Source organism: Gouania willdenowi (genome assembly GCF_900634775.1).
Source record: "Gouania willdenowi chromosome 24 unlocalized genomic scaffold, fGouWil2.1 scaffold_320_arrow_ctg1, whole genome shotgun sequence".
Classification (NCBI taxonomy): Eukaryota; Metazoa; Chordata; class Actinopteri; order Blenniiformes; family Gobiesocidae; genus Gouania; species Gouania willdenowi.
This window is the reverse complement of record NW_021144848.1, coordinates 708,055-730,686: the sequence shown is the minus strand read 5'-3', so window position 1 is coordinate 730,686 and position 22,632 is coordinate 708,055. Positions and strand designations below refer to the sequence as shown.

At 36.7% G+C, this 22,632-nt stretch overlaps 1 protein-coding gene across 3 annotated transcripts in view; it reads left to right on the top strand.

The window, feature by feature from the left end:
* Positions 1-4,053: 4,053 nt before the first annotated feature.
* The window catches only part of cfap65 (cilia and flagella associated protein 65), a 41,548-nt gene continuing 22,969 nt past the window's right edge, over positions 4,054-22,632 (top strand). For 2 of the 3 annotated variants that reach the window (XM_028440574.1, XM_028440572.1), the window contains exons 1-15: positions 4,054-4,447; positions 6,422-6,552; positions 6,654-6,756; positions 8,391-8,557; positions 8,655-8,863; positions 12,618-12,742; positions 12,816-13,041; positions 14,422-14,690; positions 16,347-16,529; positions 17,653-17,861; positions 17,965-18,121; positions 18,209-18,337; positions 19,916-20,170; positions 21,662-21,801; positions 21,877-21,961. In XM_028440574.1, the coding sequence (XP_028296375.1) occupies positions 4,433-4,447; positions 6,422-6,552; positions 6,654-6,756; positions 8,391-8,557; positions 8,655-8,863; positions 12,618-12,742; positions 12,816-13,041; positions 14,422-14,690; positions 16,347-16,529; positions 17,653-17,861; positions 17,965-18,121; positions 18,209-18,337; positions 19,916-20,170; positions 21,662-21,801; positions 21,877-21,961 (2,403 nt within the window). In that variant the 5' untranslated portion in view covers positions 4,054-4,432. The remainder of the gene's footprint in view (positions 4,448-6,421; positions 6,553-6,653; positions 6,757-8,390; positions 8,558-8,654; positions 8,864-12,617; positions 12,743-12,815; positions 13,042-14,421; positions 14,691-16,346; positions 16,530-17,652; positions 17,862-17,964; positions 18,122-18,208; positions 18,338-19,915; positions 20,171-21,661; positions 21,802-21,876; positions 21,962-22,632) is intronic. The other variant, XM_028440573.1, reaches the window with a different exon arrangement.

The window sequence follows — 22,632 nt, the reverse complement described above, 5'->3', positions numbered from 1 at the left end:
TATGGTTCTTCAGGTTTTATCTCTTCTGTTTCAACTGGTCGTGCAAACTGACGACCAAAATTGTTGAAGGCAAAGAGAGATGTGACATATAGAGAGGCTCCTTCAGCACATGCAAACAGATGGAAACAAGCACAGACATCGGCAGGCACGGATTTACGTGTAAGACTTTAAGCTCATCAGGTTAATCAGGAATGAGTCTTGTCAGCTGGTGTTTTCAGCTACATTCAATCTGCTGTTGGTTTGTATGCCATTTGTGAGTGGGTGGGGGTTAATTTATTAGATGAATAACTCCACTTTCCCACTTTCGATTTTTTTAATGGGATAATTTAACATGGTCATTATTATTGATAAAATAAATCTCACTATCAGTCAAATTTTCATGTACTTTTTGCCATAGTCATAGTTTCAGTTTCTTAATGACATTAAGCTTTTTCTTAACTGCAATGGTTATGGATATAGTTGACTAAAATATAAAAAATAAGAGTTTGTGTATTTTTATTTTTTCACGATTGTAGTATTGACCTGATATGGGATGGTGTTAAGGTTTCTAAATACAGACACAGACAGATTTGATCTGTCAAATCATAATGAAAGTGTCTATTGGTACGGTTAGCGAAGTACACGTACGTAGCGTCTTAGGGTTAGAGTTAGGTTATAACCCAATATCACAACAATTTTTAGGGTTAGGGTAAGGTTTAGTCTTAGTCACGTGACATAAACTGGCCAATAACTGACCTATCACTTGACCTAAGCTGGCCAAATGGGGCGCTGCGTACGGATAGAATGTCGGTATATTGATACGGCAACCATACGTATAGCCACTGCCAATCATTATTGATTTGACCAACCTTCTCTTTTGTACAACAGCTGATAAACAATAAAACAAGTTATTGTAACACTGTAGTGAGCTGCTCTTCCTAACAAAGTGATGCATTGTTAACACAATAAAAACCTAAATGTGGACTATAAAAACAGTAAAAAAAAAATTAAAAAAACAGGTAAATTATCAATAATTTAGTATAGATTTTTAAAACTGTTTTACAAATTTTTTAGAAAATCTGCATAGACATGTCTCCTCTCCTTGAATATTTAGAGCAGGTGTGTCACACTCACTTCCAATTAAATTAAATTAAATCAGGGCTTTCGCCTTTATTGATCATGTATATTGTTACATATATGAAATTTTTCCTCTGCATTTAACCAATCTGTTACGGCCCTCGCCATATTATTTAGTGTTCAGTTTGTGCTCTTGTTTTTGTTGCTGTTTGAGTTGTGTTTCTGTGACAGAGTGGGACGTCCTCATCAATGGAACAGCTATGGTGACGCTTCCCAGGATTGGGTGCTAGCTGGAGGAGTGGTGGGCTGGAGGGGTGGTGGGCTGGAGGAGTGGTGGGCTGGAGGGGTAGTGGGCTGGAGGGGTGGTGGGCTGGAGGGGTGGTGGGCTGGAGGAGTAGTGGGCTGGAGGGGTGGTGGGCTGGAGGAGTAGTGGGCTGGAGGGGTGGTGGGCCAAACAATTTGTGATGAAATCCCTAAATACTGAGCATGCTGCAGGCTTCTATAGATGTAAGATACAATCATTTCATTTGTGAATTTAGAAGAACAGAAATATTTGCAACTCAACCATCCAGTGACATGTTTTCTTTGTTATTTTCATTTGTAACAAAACTCCTCCCGCGGGCCAAATAGAAAGCTCTGGTGGGCCCGAATTGCCCGCAGGCCTTGAGTTTGACACCCCTGATTTAAAGCAACACTAAGCAAGTATAAATATATATAACCAAATACTATATGTGGGAAGATTATTTTCTTTTTCTTTCTTTTTTTTTTTTTTTACTTATTTTTATTTCTTTTTTTTTATATATAAAAAAGAAAAAAATACATATGTGGGAAGATTCTCTGATCAGCATTTCAACTTAAAATCCCAATAATAGTAAAAGAAAACGACCTGTAACACCATTAGTTATATCTAAACCAGTATAAAGAATAAAAAAACTCAACTTTAATTGTTGTCAGGTTTGGCTGTCAAGGTACAATACGTCGCTTCAGATTTGTCTTTAATTCAAAAATTTTAATTTCAATTCAAGGCAGGGTTGAGAAATGATAAACAAAACATAAAAATTGGTTGATTAAAAAAAAAAAAAAAAAATCGAATTACAAAAACATGAAATGTTAGAAGACTGAATGAAAAAAGGCCACTTTTTTTCCATATTGTGCGACCAGTGAATGGCCTGAGTTCACGTCATACAAAGGTTGTATATGTGCATGCGTGCACATGCGCACTATCAAAAAAGGAATTTTTGCTAAAAAAAAAAAAAAAAAAAATATATATATATATATATATATATATATATATATATATATATATTTGTTTTCAAAATGAACGGACACGTGTTTTATTTGTTTATTGGATTATGTTAGGGTTAGTTTTAAGGTTAGGGTTTGAGTTAGAATCTTAGTACGGAGGTAAACTCAGACCGTGACACCGGAAGTAGCTGTTTTCAAAGTAAGAGCGTGTTTGAGAACGGTGCTGTGTAGGAGCTCTGGAGACAGAGGGTCACATTTGGCAGTTTGACAGTTAACAATGACAGAACAATCGTAAATCATCGTGTACACTACCAAATAAAAAAAATCAATTTAATCGATTCATCAAATTTGTAGATAAAAACAATTTTTATTTTGCAAGATCAAGTTTAAAAAAAAAAATAATGATTTTTTTTCCCCACCCCCACAGTTTTTTCTAACTTTTTAGCGTTCCGTCCTTGTGGGTTACCGTAGCACGATGTGATTTGTTTACCCTTTGAGTAGCTATATGTGTCACGGGCATGTTTTATTTCCTATTCAGGGAATACATTATTATTTTTTTTTATTGTAATGTTATATAATATAAAATATGTAGTTATCTGATTTCTTAATCAGAAAATTTAAGCTACTGTGAAGTTGCTGTTCCACTTTTGCTTAAACCTGGTTAAAGCTTGAAATTGTTGAATGACAGACAATCATTTAATTTTTATTTTGGGATTGTTCTATACATTTTAACTCCTGAGGACAATCACAGCAATAAAGTTGCACTTTTGACAATATATCTGATGTCTGCAGTCATTTGTAAGTGCATTGGAAAAGAAAAAAGAAAAAAAAAAAAAAAAAAAAAAAAAAAAAAAATCAAAAATCGAATCAAAACTCAAATTTTTTGTTATCTTAGGCAAAATCGTCCAGCTCTATCTCAAATACACAAATGAAATGAAATGATTCAATATTCACAGGCGGTCGAGTTTTCCCAGTGCCTATATCACATGAATGACGTTATTTATGACAGCAGTCAAATAACAATAAATCAATCAATAAATGATAATTATATGTGGATGTACAACCAGGGCATTGTTCTTTTCCATGTATAATCTTAAGATCAAACTAGTTCATATTTGACCCCTACACTTTTCCTGTAAATGTCCCTCAATCGTTATTGTATTTCAGTGATTCCCAACCTTTTTTATAACACAAATTAACATATTTTTAAACTGTATTTATTTTTATATTTCTTCCTTTAATACTGCATTTGACTGGATTAATATTTGAGAGAGTGAAAGTATAGAATACATTTGTTTAAGATTGTGTGTTGTGATTTAATTTTCAAAAATAATTATTAAAAACGAAATTAGATCTATTTTAAATCAGTAAGTTTAAATCAATTACTAAACATTTCGGGCGACCCCACGGTTGAAAAACACTTCCGGATTTCCTTCGTCCACGGGCTGCGCCTTGTTACTATGGTAACCATGTCACTGACAAACCTGAGCAACGTCTGCGCGGTGTGTTGTTCTGCTCGGAACAGCTGAAACTGGCCAGGTTGTCATGGTTACTCAGGCTTAATGAGAAGCTAAAAGCGATATTGATAAATGTCGACAAAAAAAGTATAACTGCGTTTTGAACGTGTTTCCATTGAACGTAGTTTTGGGCTGGAGCCTCCAAAATCCCGTGAAATCTCATCCCGCGAGACTTCGGTGCAGGAAGACGAACGCTCCTTATAACACTCCTTTGTGGTTTCACGTGTATCTAATGTGGCAGTAATCATGTAATAGTTTTTAACTATAACGCTAAGAAATGTCTCGGTCGGCTCTGGTCCACGCGTGACGTGACATGTTTATTCGGAGAGAACTTGTCATGTGACCAGTTACGTCACGTCCTGTGAGGTATATTGACGTTGTTTCCATGGCGCTTTGAAAACATTTCGATATCGCAAAAGTCTGAAAAACCTCCTCGTGAAAGCGTAAAAACTTTTTTTGTGATATTTCAGTGTTTTTTTTCATAATTTGGGTGTTTCCGGTGCATGTTTTTCTTGCGCTATTTCGATATTTTTGCAGCTTAATCGACTAAAGTAGGTTTATAAAGTCCTTAAAACAGCCACTAAACATTAACCAGTAGGTGTCCTCAGAGAGTCATGTATGGAAATAAGGTGAGTTACTTCTAATATTGTAAATTTAATGATTGATACAGTGATATTCCTGAATCAAGTTAGTAATTACTGCTTGTTTTATAATACTGCAAATGTATTTACTTATTCAAAGGGCAGAAATATAGGAATTTAATTCTTCTTACTGCTCCTTTCCAACCATGGAAATGTATACATTTGGACTGTGATATTGTTTGATGTACATGGGAACTAGTTTGCAATTTTCGTGAAAGTAAAAAATAAATACATGGATAAATTCAGCTAAATATCTCAATAAAAAATCGAGCTTTTAATATTGTAAATATATTTACATATTTAGTGAAAATCCTGTGTGAATGAGCTGATATTTTAAAGCACTTTGTCATAAAAGCTCTATTTAAATCTAGTCCATTTTAACATTCACTTTTTAGTCAGAATTGCCTCATTTTGCCTATAATTCTGGCCGCACGTTGGTGTAATGCAGACATAGGCAACTGGCGGTCCGGGGGCCACGTGCGGCCCTGGGTGTAATTTTGTTCGGCCCCCATCACAAAATTATAACTCATGAAGTTGGAAGTTATATGAAGCTTAACATAATACACAAAATGACAGAAAAATGCACAAAATGTCAACAAAAGTACACAGAAACAATGCAAAAAATGATTTTATAAAACACACAAAAGGACTTCAAAGACACACAAAATGACAGAAAAACACACAAAAGGAATACAGTAACACAAAAACACATAATGACTTGAAAAACACAAGGACAAGAAAAATTTGCCATATTGACGAGAAATTAGTCAAAATTATTTAAAAAAACACAAAATGTCTAAAAATTAAAAAACTAAATAAAAACTAAATAAATAAAAAACATACACAAAATTTAAGAACGACAAAGACAAAACCCTTTGTTCTCTTCTGTATTCACGCTCCGATTGGTCATTCTTTTAAATGCTAACATTAATGTTGATAATGTGGCCCTCGGATCAGTTTAAAACTAAATAAAAAAAATTAAAAAATAGGGCTATTAAGCAATTCAAAAAATAAACTATAGTGTAATTGCGATTAATTGCATTTTTCTACGTAAGATTGAAGCTTGTATTGATGTTATTTATTTATGGAAAGTCGTGGAATCAATGTAATGTAAATCCAAACTAAGACTTTCTTTCAGCTTTGAATGAAAACACAGTGTGTACAAAATGTTATTTATTTTAAATATCAAGACAAAATGATGCAATTCTGCGACACAACAAACCATTAAAAAAATAAAATTACAACCTGTTTTAAAAATTATAATAATACACTATAAAACAATATAACACCTACAGGTATAGAGCAAATGTCCTGAGGGAACAACATCAACAACAACAATGGTGCAAAATCCAAAAACAATGCAAAATAGTGCAATGAAAAGTTAAAATGAAATATAAACGTTTCAGTGCAAGGAAATTTCTACTTTCCTGTTTGGTTTTACTAGAACACAATGTGCAAACAACACAATAGAATTATATAGAATAGAACAAGAATTCAAATAAAATAAATACAAATATGCATAAATATGGACAGATCAGCTGGTTTGGTGACAGATTTTTAATATTTAATTAAGAGAAAACGATGATGGAAAAGGGTGTTTAACGTTTATTATACCTTTTTAAATTATTATTATTATTATTATTAATATTAATTAATTAAGCAGATGACGCCCTAAGCGACCGCCTGTGTTGCCTGTGGGGAAGGCCGGCCCTGCTTACAGAATATAACAAAACCAAAGTTTCGGGGTCAGTCAAATCCAAACTGCGTTAGTGGCATGAATGTTTTTTAACAAATTAAACATGTTAAATTATTTGACTAAATGAATGCGTTCATTTTGGCAGCACTAGTAAAAAATGTAGTGTATACGAAGCAGCTTTGACATCTACTACTGTGTTTTTATTCCAATGCTGGGTTTGTATTTGAAGTCATTTCTCTTCTTATGTCCAATTGTACGCGTGGCAGGAAACCATTCGTTTCGCGGGACTGGAAGCTTGTCCTGAGCTGGTGTGGGACAACTGGGAAACTATGAAAGATTTGACCAAAAATGTAGTCGTGAAGAACATTGGAAACGACTTAAAGAAACTACTTGTGAGGTATTCCATCACACGCACACTCACGTGCACCCACATCTCAACCAGAACTCAATGTAAACTGTATCTATTGGTTCTCACATTTCACATTTTCTATGTTGCAGACCACCACGATCCAGTTACTTCTCTGTTCTGACATCTACAAAACTGATCATCAGCCCAGGGATGTCCGTGTCAATACCAGTGACCTTCAAACCATGCAAAATGGTAACATTCACTAACATTTGCTTCAAATCATCCATAGAGTAGGAGAGTTTAAAGGGATCTTCCACTGTTTTTACAAATGTGGCCTAAAACCTTTAAAGGGGCATAATGTAAGATTTGCAAGCACCACTAGGTGGCGTATTACTGAATAAAACTAACACCTCCACCATATCTGTCCTGACCACTGAATGAACAGGTGACAATATTCTCTGCTACCTCCAGCAAATGTTTTTGGGGGTCAATGCGGGCCGATGTATATCGTCAGCTTTACATGTGTGATGCATTCATGGGTGAAGGTATTGAAGCAGTAAAGTTCTCGGGAAGCGCAGCGTTTATCTGTTTGATGGATGTTTGTTACCATGTCCTAGTTCAGGGACTGCTCTGCTGTAAATAGACTTATACTCACCTAACTGCTGGAAAATAGATACTACAGGTTGGCCCGTCCGGCAATATTTATGAATGTATACTGTATATAACTATGTAGTCTCAAAATAAATCACATATGGCAGGACAGCTAAGGACATGTTTTTAATTTGAAGTATTTCAGACATATTTAAAAGTTGAAAATTCTACTTATTGCACCTTTAAAATGTACTTATTAGTAGATCTATGCCTGACAAAACACATTATTATGCACCATATATTTGCTTTATTAATTGCCTGTAAACAACCCATTGTTTTATATTGGAGTGAAGCATTCAGCCTGATTTTTAGATCATTCTGCAGATTTTTCAGTCAAAATTAAAACTTGTGCTGCTTTCGGTTGCTCTAAACCAACCTTTCTGAAACTGTGAGCTACTTCATAGGCACTGAATAGTCCGAAGAGCTACCAGTTAGAAAAGCACTTCCTAAATACTAAACGTTCATGGTTTCACTTTAACTAAAAGGTAAGGTAATAAGGAAGGCTGGCAGTAAAGTTTCAACATGCAACACTTTATTTCTTCTAATTCATGCAGTTTCATTTTCATTACATTACAAATGATCATATTCCTATTTTACTAGCTACAAACAAACAACTTTTAACTAAATGATTACATGTAACTATAATTTACTTGTAATTTGCGCAATGTAACAATTGTCACATTTCGACAATCCACCTGTTTTAAAATGATCATATTATTCTGTATATACCATACCACAACCCATTCACCAAATCTATAAGACTTAAAAACATTTGCGCAATGTTTCAGCGAAAATAAACATTTAAAGATGGTAATTTAATACTAAACTCTATCACATGCAGCAGTATTTAACTCTAACATCTGCCATATGTATTTATTCACCTTTATAAGTTTGAATCCTGGAACGTAAATCAGATTTTAAATGGAGCTCATTGGTGACTAGGGCTCCTGAGGGCCCCTCACATGGTCCATGCAGGCTACTAGCTTTTAAAAACAGTGGAGGATCTGTTTAAGAAGACATTTTTCATTTTTAAACAGCAGCAGCACAAGTGTGTTAATACATTTATGTGAAGAGTGTCCCACTAATCATGTCCACACTCAAACATTAGAATGTGTGTCAATGCTGTGCTCTTATCCTTCAGCCAAGAACAAAAGTAAAACTCTATTTAACAGCAGAACGTAGACATTCAAACAGGATGTTTTAACTGTGTGTAACTTTCTGACTGAATTGGACAGTGTGACTACGGGGACACCCTTGATATCTGTGGGAGAGATGGTAAATTCCACGTGAAGCTGTTTGCTAGCCTTTCCTACCATAACCTGGAGGTGCCCAGCTCGGTGACGCTTCCACTGTGTGCTGTTCAGCACAGCTCACATGCCAGTTTCATCTTAAAAAACCTCAGGTACGCATGTTTGTCACCTGTTTGGTTTCTTTTTTCAAGGAGGAAATGACACGTTTCCCATTTTTTTTTCCCATTTCTTACCCGTTTGTTCCAACAGCATACGACAAACATTCTTCCAGTGGAAGAGTGTGACGCCTTTTCAGCTGAGCCCAGAGCAGGGGCTCCTCAAACCATATGAGGAGTGTCTCATCTCAGTCACGTTTCTGCCACAAGAGGCTCTGGCGTACCAAAGACAGTCCATTTGCTGGTTTGGTGATAATGCAGAGAGGGCTAACAAACGCCGCTACGTTCTCCTACAAGGTTTAGGTAAGTTAAAGAGAAACTGAACCCCAAACACACTTTTATCTGCTGAATACAAGTGTTGTTGATGGATCCTAGTCCAACTTTTAACATTTTAGTAAAAGTATTTTCATTTTTGCGTATTTAGTTGAAAAATGTCAGTGATTGCCCTCTTAGGGTTGAACTCCGGCTATTACAATTGATTTTTGCTATTGGCTGAAACGCGTCATTGTGACCATTGTGCCTCACCAACTTTCACTGTTGGCCCCGCCCCTCCTACGAAGGTTGGGAGGAGGAACTAGTTTTCCTTCTTTCTCAGCCGTCAATGGCCACGTTTACATGGGAGCTTTAATTCCTCTTTAAGGCAGAACAAAAGTTAAATCCTTTTTAAACTGACCTTTTAAACACAATTCCAAATTAAACTTCAATTTGAACTAGGTGGCTGGTTTAATACGATTTTAATTCCGAATTACATCATTTCTCTTTCTTGTGAACACTTAATTTCCCTTCAAGTTAAATCCGGTCGTTCTGCGCACGTGCGATTTACCGCGATGACAACGTAATCCAGGATGGCCACCTGGACTCCAGCCGAGACTATTTAAAGGGAGCTTTGCAATACATTGATATAATGAAAAGAGTGGATGGATGGAAGCATCAACATGCGGACTTTCACACGGACTTATTGAACACACACGGACCTCGGTAAATGCGTTGAACGGAACAGGCTTCACGGGACGGCAGGCACTAGGACCGGGAGGCGGAGTATATGCGTCCCCGTACTGCGCGTACAGTCTGTAATATCACTAGTTTATCATTGTACCTGTTGTTAGAGCTGCTATCTTTACCAGGGAGCAACTATTTATTCCTGGTTATTATTTTCTGGAGTTTTACTGGGCTTTATTTCAATTCAAGTCAATTCAATTCAATCCAACTTTATTTATATAGCACGGAATACAACAAAGTCATCTCAAAGCACTTAACAATATAAAATTCATGGTAAGAAAAATAAAGAACCCAACAAGATCCACATGAACAAGAATTTAGCGACAGTGGGAAGAAAAAACTCCCTTATTTTGTTTTTATAACAGGAGGAAATCTCCAGCAAAATCAGGTTGAAAGCAGCGCTCTACCTCAACTGGTTGAGGTTAGTGGACAGATGGACGATCAGAGCAGGATGGAGTCACAGAACATCAGAGACTAGTTGAGCCATGAACCATTGACCAGGAACCGCCATCTCCAGGATCAAGATACCTGAAACAGAGAAGAGACTGTAGGGCGAGGAGAAGGCACAGGCTGCAGGAAAAACATGACACACTTGTTCCAAGTGGTTGGGTTAACATTAATGTTAAACGTCATGTGGCCATCCTCCATGCTCACATGCTACCACTACAGATGAGCTTTTGGTGATTAGCTCCTATCTCTGTGTGTTCTTGTCCAGCTTTGCTTCAAAACTACAATCGAAATAAAGGTGTAAACCGTTCTCATGTGTGGTCTTCTGCTTTATCGCTGACAGCAAAAGGTTTGTTGTGTGTTTTTCCTGATAGACGTGATACGTCATGTTCTCCCACTGTCCAATCAGAGCCTTTCCGACCCCTAGACCTAAAGCGGAATTAAATAAAGCCAAATAAACCAGTTTTCCATGTAAACCTCAATTCGGGAATTACTATTTCCATCTAAACACAAAGCAGAACACTTTCATTCTGAATTAGCTAATTCAGAATAACTAATTCCGAATTAAAAACATAATGTAACCGTGGCCAGTGAGCATTGATTTACAGCACCAGTGCGCAACTCCAGACAAAGACACGACGGGTTCAACTTCATTTAAAAAAAAGTCTGACCATAACAACTTATTGTTGTTTTTGACTTATTTAACTGGAAAATGAAGTTTCCAATACAATATTTCTTTACCGTATGTACCATAGTCATATAAAGTATTTTTTTTTTCTACAAAAACTTTATCTTTAAAAAGTCGAGCAATGGAGAAGGAGAATGTAAATCTCACAGATGTTGATGGCGCCTGTGCACATCGTTTGTTTTCGTCTGTTGTTCTTAAAAGCTCAGGGTCTCCACGGTCATGAAATTTCTGGAAAAGTCATGGAATTTAAAAAAAACTGTTTTTCCAGTCTTGAAAAGTCATGGAATAATTGAACTGTTTTGGAAACGTTTTGGATACATAGCCTATTTTATTTTAATGATTAAAATTCAACCTTAGCTATTACTATTAGACGTTAAGCACGTCCCTTAACCCCAACACCTTGTGTTGCACATTGCTTTGGATAAAAGTCTCTGCTATTTGGAATTGTAATCTTATAATTAACATGGTCGACCTTAGTTGTTGTTTATTGTTCCATTCAATAGCTGATGCATTGTTATTTAAAAAATATTGCAAAATGGTTGACAAAGGCAATTGTACGATGCTGTATGATAGATAAGTGATGGACACAACTTGTGTTTTCTGTGTCGCATTGTTGCTACTAACCGTGGCACACTCTGATACCTCTGTTACACTCGTACACTGGAAAGGCACGCTTGTTTTTTGGTAGAATAGATCTTAGCGCTTCAGAACTAAGTCATGGAAATTTGTTGGAAAGTTTTGACAAATCATTGTGGAAAAAGTGTGGGAACCGTGACAGCTCGATTGGTTGTTTTTATCATTTTAGTTTATTTCTTTGGATTTTGCAGCTGTTTGTGGTGAAGGATGGAGGTAGAACTTGACGAGCGTCGGCTTCTCCCTGTCCCTTGTTGAACAAATGTAATGTATTATAATGAAATTTACTTTCTTTATTTCATAGAGATTTCTGTTGAGATTTGTTGTTTTTTGTTCGTTCAAATAAATAAAAATAATTAAAATTTTTGTTCCAGCCTTACTTTAAAGCTAAAAGTTATTAGTTGAATTGGTGAAGGTGATGATGAACGTAGTTAGAGCATTACACATGCTTGGTATATATATATATATATATATATATAGGTCCTCCACTAATAAATATTCAGACACACTGTAGAGACAAAAAATAATATTTTATTCAAAAGACTGATTCCAAGATGCACTTTTCAAATTTGAAAGTTATTATAGGAACTGCAGTAATATTGGAACATACGCACACGCATGCACAAAGAACGCACACAGTCGAGCATTAATTGGGCCGAAAAAAAGAAGAGACCCGTCCCAAGAGAACACGGCGCGAACCCGTCCGACCAGAATGAAGCCGATGTCTCTTTAACCACAAACACATTGCGCGTGTACACGTGCGCGCATGTAGAATGATCCGTTGTGAGTTATAAACATGACGAGCAGCTTCAGGTGCGCTACACACTACGTCTAGTTAAAGCTCTGCTTCTATTGGACGGTTACCGAGAGGAGGATGCAGCGAAGTGGCGGCAGGGGTCCTTAGGTAAAGACAGGGGCTTCCGAACAGATTGCCTGTATTAAATAGACGGTGTGGCTGATGTATGTATTTCTGGGTTATTCAGATAACGATATGTTGTAAAAACAACCCGTGCACGCCTGGAAGTCCCTTTTGTGTCCAAGTGTGCAACAATTATTACGACGGTACCGATTAAAAAAGGGAAAAAAACAACAGAAAATCCCCCCAATGTTGCTGAAAATGGAGCATAGGGGGCAAAATTACAACGTCGGGGGACCCCTACGCTTAACAGCACTGGCGAGAACCCTGTAAACTATTGAAGAAAATAAATGTTTTGAACATAGACACAAGGAAATCATGCAAATTCTCTCCTTGTGTCAGAATTCTAATGGCCTTGTTGTTTCTTTTGAAAGCCAACGACCCATACCTCCAGCTCAGGAACCTTGGGAACCAAGCACAGATTTCTTCTCTTCACGTTGGCTCTGTGGCGCTTGGACAACCCTCGCAGGAGTCATTTGAGATTTTCAATCCCTCTCTAGTGAGTTTCCCAAGTAGATAGAGTGTTGTTTCTAGTGGCACATGCTTCTTATATCTCACACCTTTCTTTACAGGTCACTGCCTCTTTTTCTCTGGTACGACTGTTTGATGAGCCACGTCTGTTTGGATTTGAATTCACTTGTGATGTCACAAAGGGGGAGGTGGAGCCTGGTGGATCTCAGCGCGTCACAGTCACTTACTCTCCTTCTAGTGTTGACTCAAATTCTGTTGAGTTCTTCACTCTCCAAACGAAAGGAGGACTCAACCATCCCCAGATCAGACTGACTGGACACAGCACAGGTGAGGGGGTCACATGACCCAACTGAAGAAACACTATGGCTGTGTTGGAAATGTCATCCTAACGTACTATACTAAGTCTGACATCTAAATGAGTATGTAGTGCGTTCACATTAGATAGTATGGAAAGATTGAGTTGGTGAGAAATACCTAGATGTATACTATATGGCAGTGTTTCTCAAATTGGGGTACCCGTACTCCTAGGGGTACGCAATGGCACTACAGGGGGCACTTGAGAGAGAAAGAGAGGAAAATTAACAAATGAAAACACTAAAAATATGGTGTATAATGTTTATTTTTAGTTAACAATGATAATCCTGCTAAATATTACCAGCACCTCTCAAAACGACAACTAAAACATACAAAATAAAAGAAAATATATAATGAATCATAAAAAGAACAAACAAACAACGAATTATACAAACGACAACAAATACACACTAAATGAAAGAAAAATACACATGATCACTAACAAAATACACAAAAATAACAGAGAAACATACAGGACGACATAAGAAACAGACAAACAACAAAACACACAAAATGATCTTGATTAAAACATAAACTGAGATGATCGTGAATGACAACTATAAAAGTAAATCTATTCAGGAGGCATTAAATATGGTCTCATTCACTTATTTACATAGTTAGATTATTTAATATGTGTGTTATCACTCATTCATTCCATCATTATAGTTGTTTTGTCACAGAATTTTGAGCAAAATGTTGTAGTCGGTCTCAGACAATAGGGGGTACTTGGATTCAGAAATAAGAGAAAGGGGGTACAGGGGCTAAAATAGTTGGAGAACCACTGCTATGGTAGTATGCACGGTGGGCACACTAGTCATACTCAACCGTCCCATGATGCATTGCAAGTGCAACGTAAAATAGACCTGGGACCGGCTTCAAGCTAAAAATCTAACATCCCCTTTTCAAAACAAAAGCATCTCTTCTTATCTTCCATTAGGCTCTTGTTTTGAAGTTAACCAGAAGTTTGCAAAGTAGCACAATGGTGGATCTCCAAAAATCTTCTAAATGTCGGAATAAAATGTGTCTACGTGAGTTTTATGGATCAAATGAGCACATGTTGATATTCTACTTGGTTACTTTATCACTTTAAATGTTTTCAGAACTTTCAAAGTAAAGGTGGAGAATCAACAGAGATATTTAGCCTCAGTGGGATTCAGGTTTTTGTTGTTGTAGGTTCCAAATGCATCTTGGGAAACTTGGAAGTATACTTCAGTGGGAACGCTCATCATCCTAATTATACTAATAGTACATAGTAGACAGTATACTGTAGTGTATACTCATTGAGTCTATAGTGTGTAGCACAATAGTGGGACATTTACAACACGGTCTTCTAATAAAAGTTTTCCTCATTAGGTCCCAAAGTGTGGGCGTCGCCCTCTGTGGTGGACTTTGGATGTGTTCAGGAAGGAGAATCAGCTGTAAGAACACTGGAGCTGGTTAACTGCTCAGCTGCTGTGGCCGTCTACCAGTGGGACCTGGACTGTACTGGGAACAGTGTTTTTAGAATGCAGTCAGCTGGAGAAAGTGTTCTCCCACACAGCTCCATCACCCTGCAGGTGGTCTACGGACCCTCACAGCCTGGTGCACATCATAGGAGAGTAGCCTGTCTGCTTCTTCACGGGGTAAGTGGTGAAAATACTGACACACATGAGGGGTGTGCCATCTAAGAACCCTCGCGATACGATTCAATTATTTTACGAATATCACAATTTTCGATTCATCTCCCCCCAAATGAAGAGTTTCTTTTTTTCTCACTTTGTGACTATTTCATATTTTAAACCTCTTAAGCCCCAGCCACTTTTCTCTGAAAATCACATACCCATAACAAATAATGTTTTTCTAAGCTTCTACATGACCTACATGGTTAATTTTTTATTCAGATTAAAGTAGGACCTTTAGTGGTTACAGATGATGTGAAATTTTGGAAATATATGATATTGAGGGACAATAAATCATGTTTTAATTACAGAAATCTGTAGTCCACCCCTCAAAAACTATTTACATCAATCATAAAGCCAATTATCATTATCGAAGGCTATAAAAGCAGAAATAATTAAACTAATGTATGGACCTCAATTGCAGCAATTTTGGTAATAACAATAAACATTAGGCCAAAGATACACATTTTTGTACAAAACAGTTCAGGTGGAAGCCCACTTTACCATAACTGTGCCACAAGTTTGGGAACAAGTGTGTAACTGTAATATGTCAGTCAAACTAATTCCAATCATTGTTAGTTTTGCGTTTGGCCACTAGACGTTGCAGTTTTGCTTGAAATAAACACATATCACATATCGACCAATCAGATTAAACATAATGTACGGCGCCAAAACAGCATTGATTGGAGGTTATTTTCTCAGTTTTAGAGTTCATAAATGTATCTATACTTAGAACATGATATTTTTTTTTCTTTTGAATTGAATTCATTGGTTATATTTAATTTACAAAAATAATTTCACATTTTGACAAACCTTTTATTTTTTAAAGATTTGTGGAAAATAAATTAATTTCTTTTTAAGTTTATACATGAGATGTAGTGTGTGCAAGTTAACCGTGGTAAGATTTATCACCAACAATAAAGGTGGGAGGGTGTAAGTACTGTAACTAGTAACTTTTACTTTGAATACTATTTAATTGAGCTACTTTTTACTTGTACTTTACTGTATTTTATGTATGACTTACTTGTACTTCAGTACATTTTCAATCAAGTAACAGTAGTTCTAGTAGAGTAGGATATATCAGTACTCTTTACACCTCTGCTGAGCAGCATCCACGAGCAGCAGTCGTGTTCCTGTCATTTAGTTATTACGAAATACAATCGTTTTTGAACATTTATAAATCCTTAATAAGTCGATTAATCTAATAATCAATGTATTGGCACATTTCTATCACACACACACACACGAGTCTACCATTCAATTTTTAATTTCAATTTAAAGCAGCTTTATTGGCATGAGAAACAAGTTTACATTGCCAAAGCAAGCGTGACATAGAACGATGTACACACAAAAATAATACATATTTAAAAATACATTTGTGATGTGCCAAACAATAAGATGAAAAAAAAAAAAATTTAAATAGTGTTTCACTATACAGTATATACTGTATGTACAACAACAACAAGTGTTATACAAGGGGAAACGGTTATGTCCAGAATTTTACATATATCAATACACACACATATGTGTCCGGTTGTACGCGTACATAGTAACATATATACATACAGTACATGTACACAAAGTATACTCACTACCATTCTCTCACTCTTTGTTTTATAGGAGCCTGTTTTTGTGGATCTGCTCGGCACCTGTCACTCAGAGCTGCAGCAGCCTGTCATTTTGAAGCCAGAACACTTGATGGTGTCCAGGGGACCCGGGAACCCAGAGGGCGCTGGTAATGCCTCACAGCAGAGTTCCAGAGGAAAGTCAGAGGAACAGGACGTGAGTTTCCCTGTAGAGAAGGTAAGTCTACGTGAAGACGAGCTATTGTCAGACTCTCACTAGAAAACAACGATATGTGACATAGGGCTGGGCGATATATCGAGATATATCAAGATATATCCAGTTTTCCATTTTGGTGATATGAAAAATTACAATATTGCCTATATCGATAGATATTTTTAGAGCTTATTTTGTATTAAAGTACTCGTATTAGGAGTCGCTTCTTTCACTACTTCTCAGGACAGCATTAAAATTAAAAACACACTTCTAAGGTTCTGGATCTCAGGCAGTGAGATCAGGGTAGGCAAGGTAGGCAGTGCTTACCCAAGGGTGAATTGATATTTTGATTATTTGTTTTAATTATAATAAAATTCCATATCGTGTTTTTGTGTGTGCGCATGTGCAGTCAGTTCCCCAAGATGAAAACCATTTAAAAACCATGCTAGGAGAGTATGGAGGCTATATGAAATAATTGTTTATGTTTCTTTAATGGTGTTTTACGATGTTGATTTTGTTAAATGGCTAAATGCTTGTTCATGTGGATCTTGTTGGGTTTTTTCTTTCTTATTATGAATTTTATATTTTGATAAGTGCATTGAGATGACTTTGTTGGAAATTGCTTTATACAAATAAAGTTGAATCTAATTGAATTTAATTGAATTACCACTTGCCAGCAGAAACATATGAAATTGTCATTGGTGTTGACATTGGTGGTCTTGATTTGGAACGCCCTGCCTACCCTACTCTAGTGGTCACGGCACGTCACTGATCTAAGGGATTATAAATATGATGCCTATTTGACAGGAACCTTGACTGGCATCGCCATATTGTAAAATATCATATGGCCACCTGTGAATATTCAACATTGAACATTTATGACCAAAAAGGTCTTTATTTTACAACATAGACGCCTGACATTAAGGTATCCTTAATTAATCAACTGTTTGTTAATAAATGTGCCTGTGTGGCATTTTGCATCAGCAAATTTAACCCTGAATTTTTTTTATTGTAAGATTTAATTTGAAATAAAATTTTCGAGATTTATATTGTATTGCGCCATTTTGAGAAAATATATTGAGATATGAGTTTTGGTCCATATGGCCCAGCCCTAATGTGACATTTAAATTTTTTCTTCTTCCATCAGGTACACAGAGAAGTTGATAGAACTCCAATGATGTCAACCATGGAAGAGTTTTTCCAAAGCAGCCATGGGTGCATGGATGCTGCGTCTTTGAGCTCGTCTTCAACACTTCAGCATGTGTCAGTGGTTCCAAATGAACTCGTGTTTGATCACAAAGGAAAGCCTACTTCCACCTGCGTCTGCATCACAAACCACAGCAGTTTGAAGCTCAGGTACCGTTCACATCCATCCATCGGCTTCTTCTGGATAAGATCTAGCTCAGAAATCTGTTTTTTCCCACACAACAACATCGGTGTTGCTTTGTTTGTGTTCTAGCTTGGTGTGGACTGTTTCCAAAGATTCACCCTTCTCATTGAATCCCTCATCAGATGAGCTCGCTCCATTAAAGTCCACCTCATTTAAAGTCACATATAACCCAAAGCAGCTCAACACTCTGCATGGAGCCCAACTGGAGTGTTTTGCATACCCTCAGGTAGACATATTGACTTATTAAGAAACTATCGATGCAGATGAAGCAAAGGTATTTCCTCTGTTACATGTGTCTTTATTCATTCTACAGCAGAATGCAGTTACTGGGAAGCAGCAGGTGTGTCTACCCTGGTGTGTCACAGTCAGAGTCATTGGTCACTCGTTCCAGCCCCAACAAAAGCACTTCCTCCCAGTCTGCTCATTGAAACCACCGACAGTGGTAAGGCAAGCTTAGATTTAAATGGAACCTGTAGTGGAAACGTATGTAACAAAAAATGTGTTTAATGTGTTACCAATTAACAAAATATGTGCACTTTTTTATAATAAAAAAAAAAACAAGTTAAAAACACTTTTTAGAACAATTTCGTACCTTGGGGCATAAACTGTGGGGAGTCGCTATTTTGGTTAGGATGTGACACATTTTGATTCCTGTTAGCTGTTGCATGGCAACAGTGTTTCATCGCTTTACAGTTTTTGAACAATGGCGGAATGTAAAGCCAATGGTTGCTATAACAACTATGGATGTAACGATACACTCAATTCCTGATATGATTCGAGTCACGATACTGGGTTCACGATACGATTCTCTCATGATTTATTTTACAAAATGGGACTGTAGACAAATGATGACTGAAAAATATTTCTTAAAAAATACTGTACTATTTTCCTTTTATTTTTCATTGTCAAAAGAATCCCTTGATAAACTATTCAAAACAATGCAAATTAACTAATAATAAATCCTGAATGAAATAAATAAAGGAATAATACAAATGAAGAAGAAGCCTATTAATTTAAATTCTGGTTCTATAATAAACAATGCAAAACTGCTTAATAGTTCTTTTTCTTTTTAAAAGGGTAACAGAAAATGTATTTTATGCCTTAACAATTGAACTTTAAAAAAAATAAACAGTCATTGCACTGTATTTAGGTCAGATATTTGTTTGGACCAGCAGAGGGCGCTGGTAACCCAGTGGTTGGTTAGCATGCACATATTCTTGCAGTGAAGAAGAGATGCTACATGCTAGCAGACAGAGCTAATAGAAAAACGTGACTTTTACAGATATTCACGTAATATTACACATATTCTTTCGGTGCTAAAGGGGTAAGGAATCATTTATGAATATGTTTAAGAGTAGTAGGCGATTCTGCCTGCTTCTGGACAAGAGAAGGATAAATATATAGCGCCCTCTGCTGTTTAAAAAAAGTACTGCGATTCAATTTTCAGAGCATCGATGTGAACCGTGATACCTATGAATCAATTTTTAACTGCCTTACGATTAATCGTTACATCCCTAATAACAACAACTCTGTTTTTGCGCGTTTCCACTGGGAAAGATTTTATTTAATCCTCTCCTTACATACAACCTGGATGCTGCACTTTTATCACTGATGGAGTGGTGATTCACGGCTGCTTAGCGCTGAGAGCTAACAGAAATACTACACTTCCCACAATGTAAACAGACCTGTTACGCCTCTACCTCCCACAATGCATCATTTATTTAAAGCCATAAGCCATGCCGATAAACGAACATGCGTCATGCCTTGACCAAAATGGCGCCTCTCCATAGTTTATGCACAAAGGCATAAAAAGGTTCTAAAAAGTCATTTTAATGTGTTTTTTATAAAAAGGTGCACATATTTTGTTTATTGGCAAAACATTGAACACATTTTTTTGATATGTACATTTTCATAACAGCTGCCCTTTAAGCTTCACAGTGATCCTTCCCATCATGCTCCTGACTTTATTAAAACTTACATCACTATGATCACATACAACCTCACTTTATTGTTGCTTTAGGTGTTTCCACCCATGAGTGCCACTTCCTACATGACAGTTCTTCTTCAGAATGACGACGCTGGTTTGCCCCTCACATTTTGTCTGGACCACAACTCAAACCCAGCCTTAGCAGAATCCGTGTCGGTGGTACCGAGCTGTGGATTTATTGAACCAGCAGGTCGTCAAATCCTCACAATCAGGAGCACTCCAACAGAAGACAGTCCTGTTGAGGGATCTGATCTAACGCTGGAGCTCAATGCAGCTGCTTTCACAAAGGTACACATTGTGCTCACAATCAGGTTATAAATTATATTTCATGTAATTTCAACAAATGGCCCACGCACTTCGGTCTCAAAAAATTCTGAAATGTTTACTGATTGTTCCGTGATTATTCAATTTGCACATGAATACTTCCAATATCTTAGGAACTACATCACATAGGAAACTTTGATGAAAAGAAAATGTAGTGTAGTAAAAGAGCTCCACCTACTCTCTCACAATATACAAAAACATCTGCTATACGTCCTATCTGGTGGACATGCCAGCTCCTCAAAATTGGAAAAAGTGAGTGTATTTGGGTCTGGAACATGTTTGGTCCTTGTTTAAACATCTTTACATATGCCTCAGCTCCATGTAATTTGATCATCTTTGAGCTATGAACATAGACTGTTCACATCACTAATGATTAGTCACATATATACATTGGTTCTTGGGTGACACGCTCTTGAAATCTGAAAAAAAATATTTGTTTTTACTATTTTTATTGGCCCTTAACTGTTTTTTTTCGGGCGTTTTTTTTAATTCCTACTTTGTGAGGCACAGCTTCTCTTGATGAAAGCATATGGTAGTATTTTTAAGGAAAAAGCAACCAAAAAAGTAGAAAATGTAGAACATGAGAAATTTGTTCATAATAAATATTTTCTTTTCAAAAATAAATGTCTTTCTGATGCAATGGGTTTTAACTTTTTATTTATGTTATTAGTGGAAAAAACGAATAAACAATAAATGATTATATGACAGAGGTTGCTACAATCGCCTCATGCAAATCATTTTCAATATTCAAGAGTAGTAAAATAGCTCCAAAGTTGGGAAGAAGAAATCGCATAAAATCATCCCATGAAAGAGTAATATTTATACTATAAATTAAAACATAAATCAGATATTTTTTCTTTCATTCCCTCATGCAGTTATGGCTTATGGGCCAATGAAAATTGTTTAAAAAAGTATTTTTTTGGAATTCAAGAGCATGTCACCCAAGAACCAATGTATATATGTGACTAATCGTTAGTGATGTCAACAGTCTATGTTCATAGCTCTAAGCTGCTCTAATTACAGGGAGCTGAGACATATGCTAAGATGTTAACTGAAGGACCAAACATGCTCCAGAACCAAACTCACTTTAACGGAGCTGGCATGTCCATCAGATAGGATGTATAGCAGACTTTTTTGTATATTCTGAGAGAGTAGGTGGAGCTGTGTTACTATACTAAATTTCAGTTTCCTATGTGATATAGTCCGTGAGATATTAGAAGCTGAAATAAGGACAAGCAGAACTCAACACTTACTCCACTCACTAAATTGGCCATATCTCAACAAGTATTCATCAGTCAAACTAAAAATTGACAGTGTGCCCTGAAAAATCATGTAACAATTGGTAAAATTGTCAGATTTTCTGAGACCGATGTAGGATGTCTTGAAAATGTGTTGAAATGTGATAGAATGACTCTATAGTAAACTTCACATTTGAAACGTTTCCCTCTTTCACAGGAGCTGAGGGTTGTCAGTGTTGTAGAAAAGCCACGTGTGTCTCTGGAAAGCGGCTCCACTCTGTGTTTCCAACCAACAGACGTCGGCGCACAAACCGAGCGCACCCTTCACATCAGGAACCACAGCTGTCTACCCACCAGGTCTGCTCACTGACTCTGGTTTCCTCACTTCTGACATTATTTCTCAGATGTAACTCTGATTGTTCTTCTCAACAGGTTCAAATGGATCATTCCAGAGCCCGAGCAAAGGTTCTTCTCTGTTGAAACAGATGCTGGAGAACTGGCTGCCAATGATATTCTAGTGAGGACTCAAGACACTGTTTGTACTGTTTGGTTTAATCCAGAACCTAGGTTCCCAAAGTGGGGTATGGGTACCCCCAGGGGTGCGCAAATTGTCATAGGGAGTACATGAATGAAAAAAACACTGACAACATTGGAAATGAGAATATAAATAGAGCAGTTAATGTTAATGCTAGGATAATGCCTTAATGCTATTGCTACGTTAATGCTAATGCTATACTAAAGCTAATGCTAGGTGAATGTTAATGCTAGGCTAATGATAGGGTATTGTCACTACCTAATCTTTTCACGGACAGGATCCTTTCAGTGCATGCACGTAGACTAGGTCCCTTCCTTCACTCGACAGAGCAGCTGGAACGTGATATTTAAATGTAAACCGACCATACGACATTTGTTACATATTTTAATAGTACATATTTAAAAATGTGACTGTGGTGCGGTGTTTTTAATTGTTAATTTAAAGAAACAAAAAACGGATAAAAACACCCCACACAACATTGACAAACAAAAACCAGAGACAATATGATAAAAACCAAAATAAATCGGAATTGAGTCAAAACATAAATTTCTAATTCTTTTTAAATAACAAGGTTTCAACTTTTTAAATAGTACAGGAACTGCCGTAAAATAGGTCGATTGGATGGCGTTGGAAGGATCTGAAAGGATCCTGTC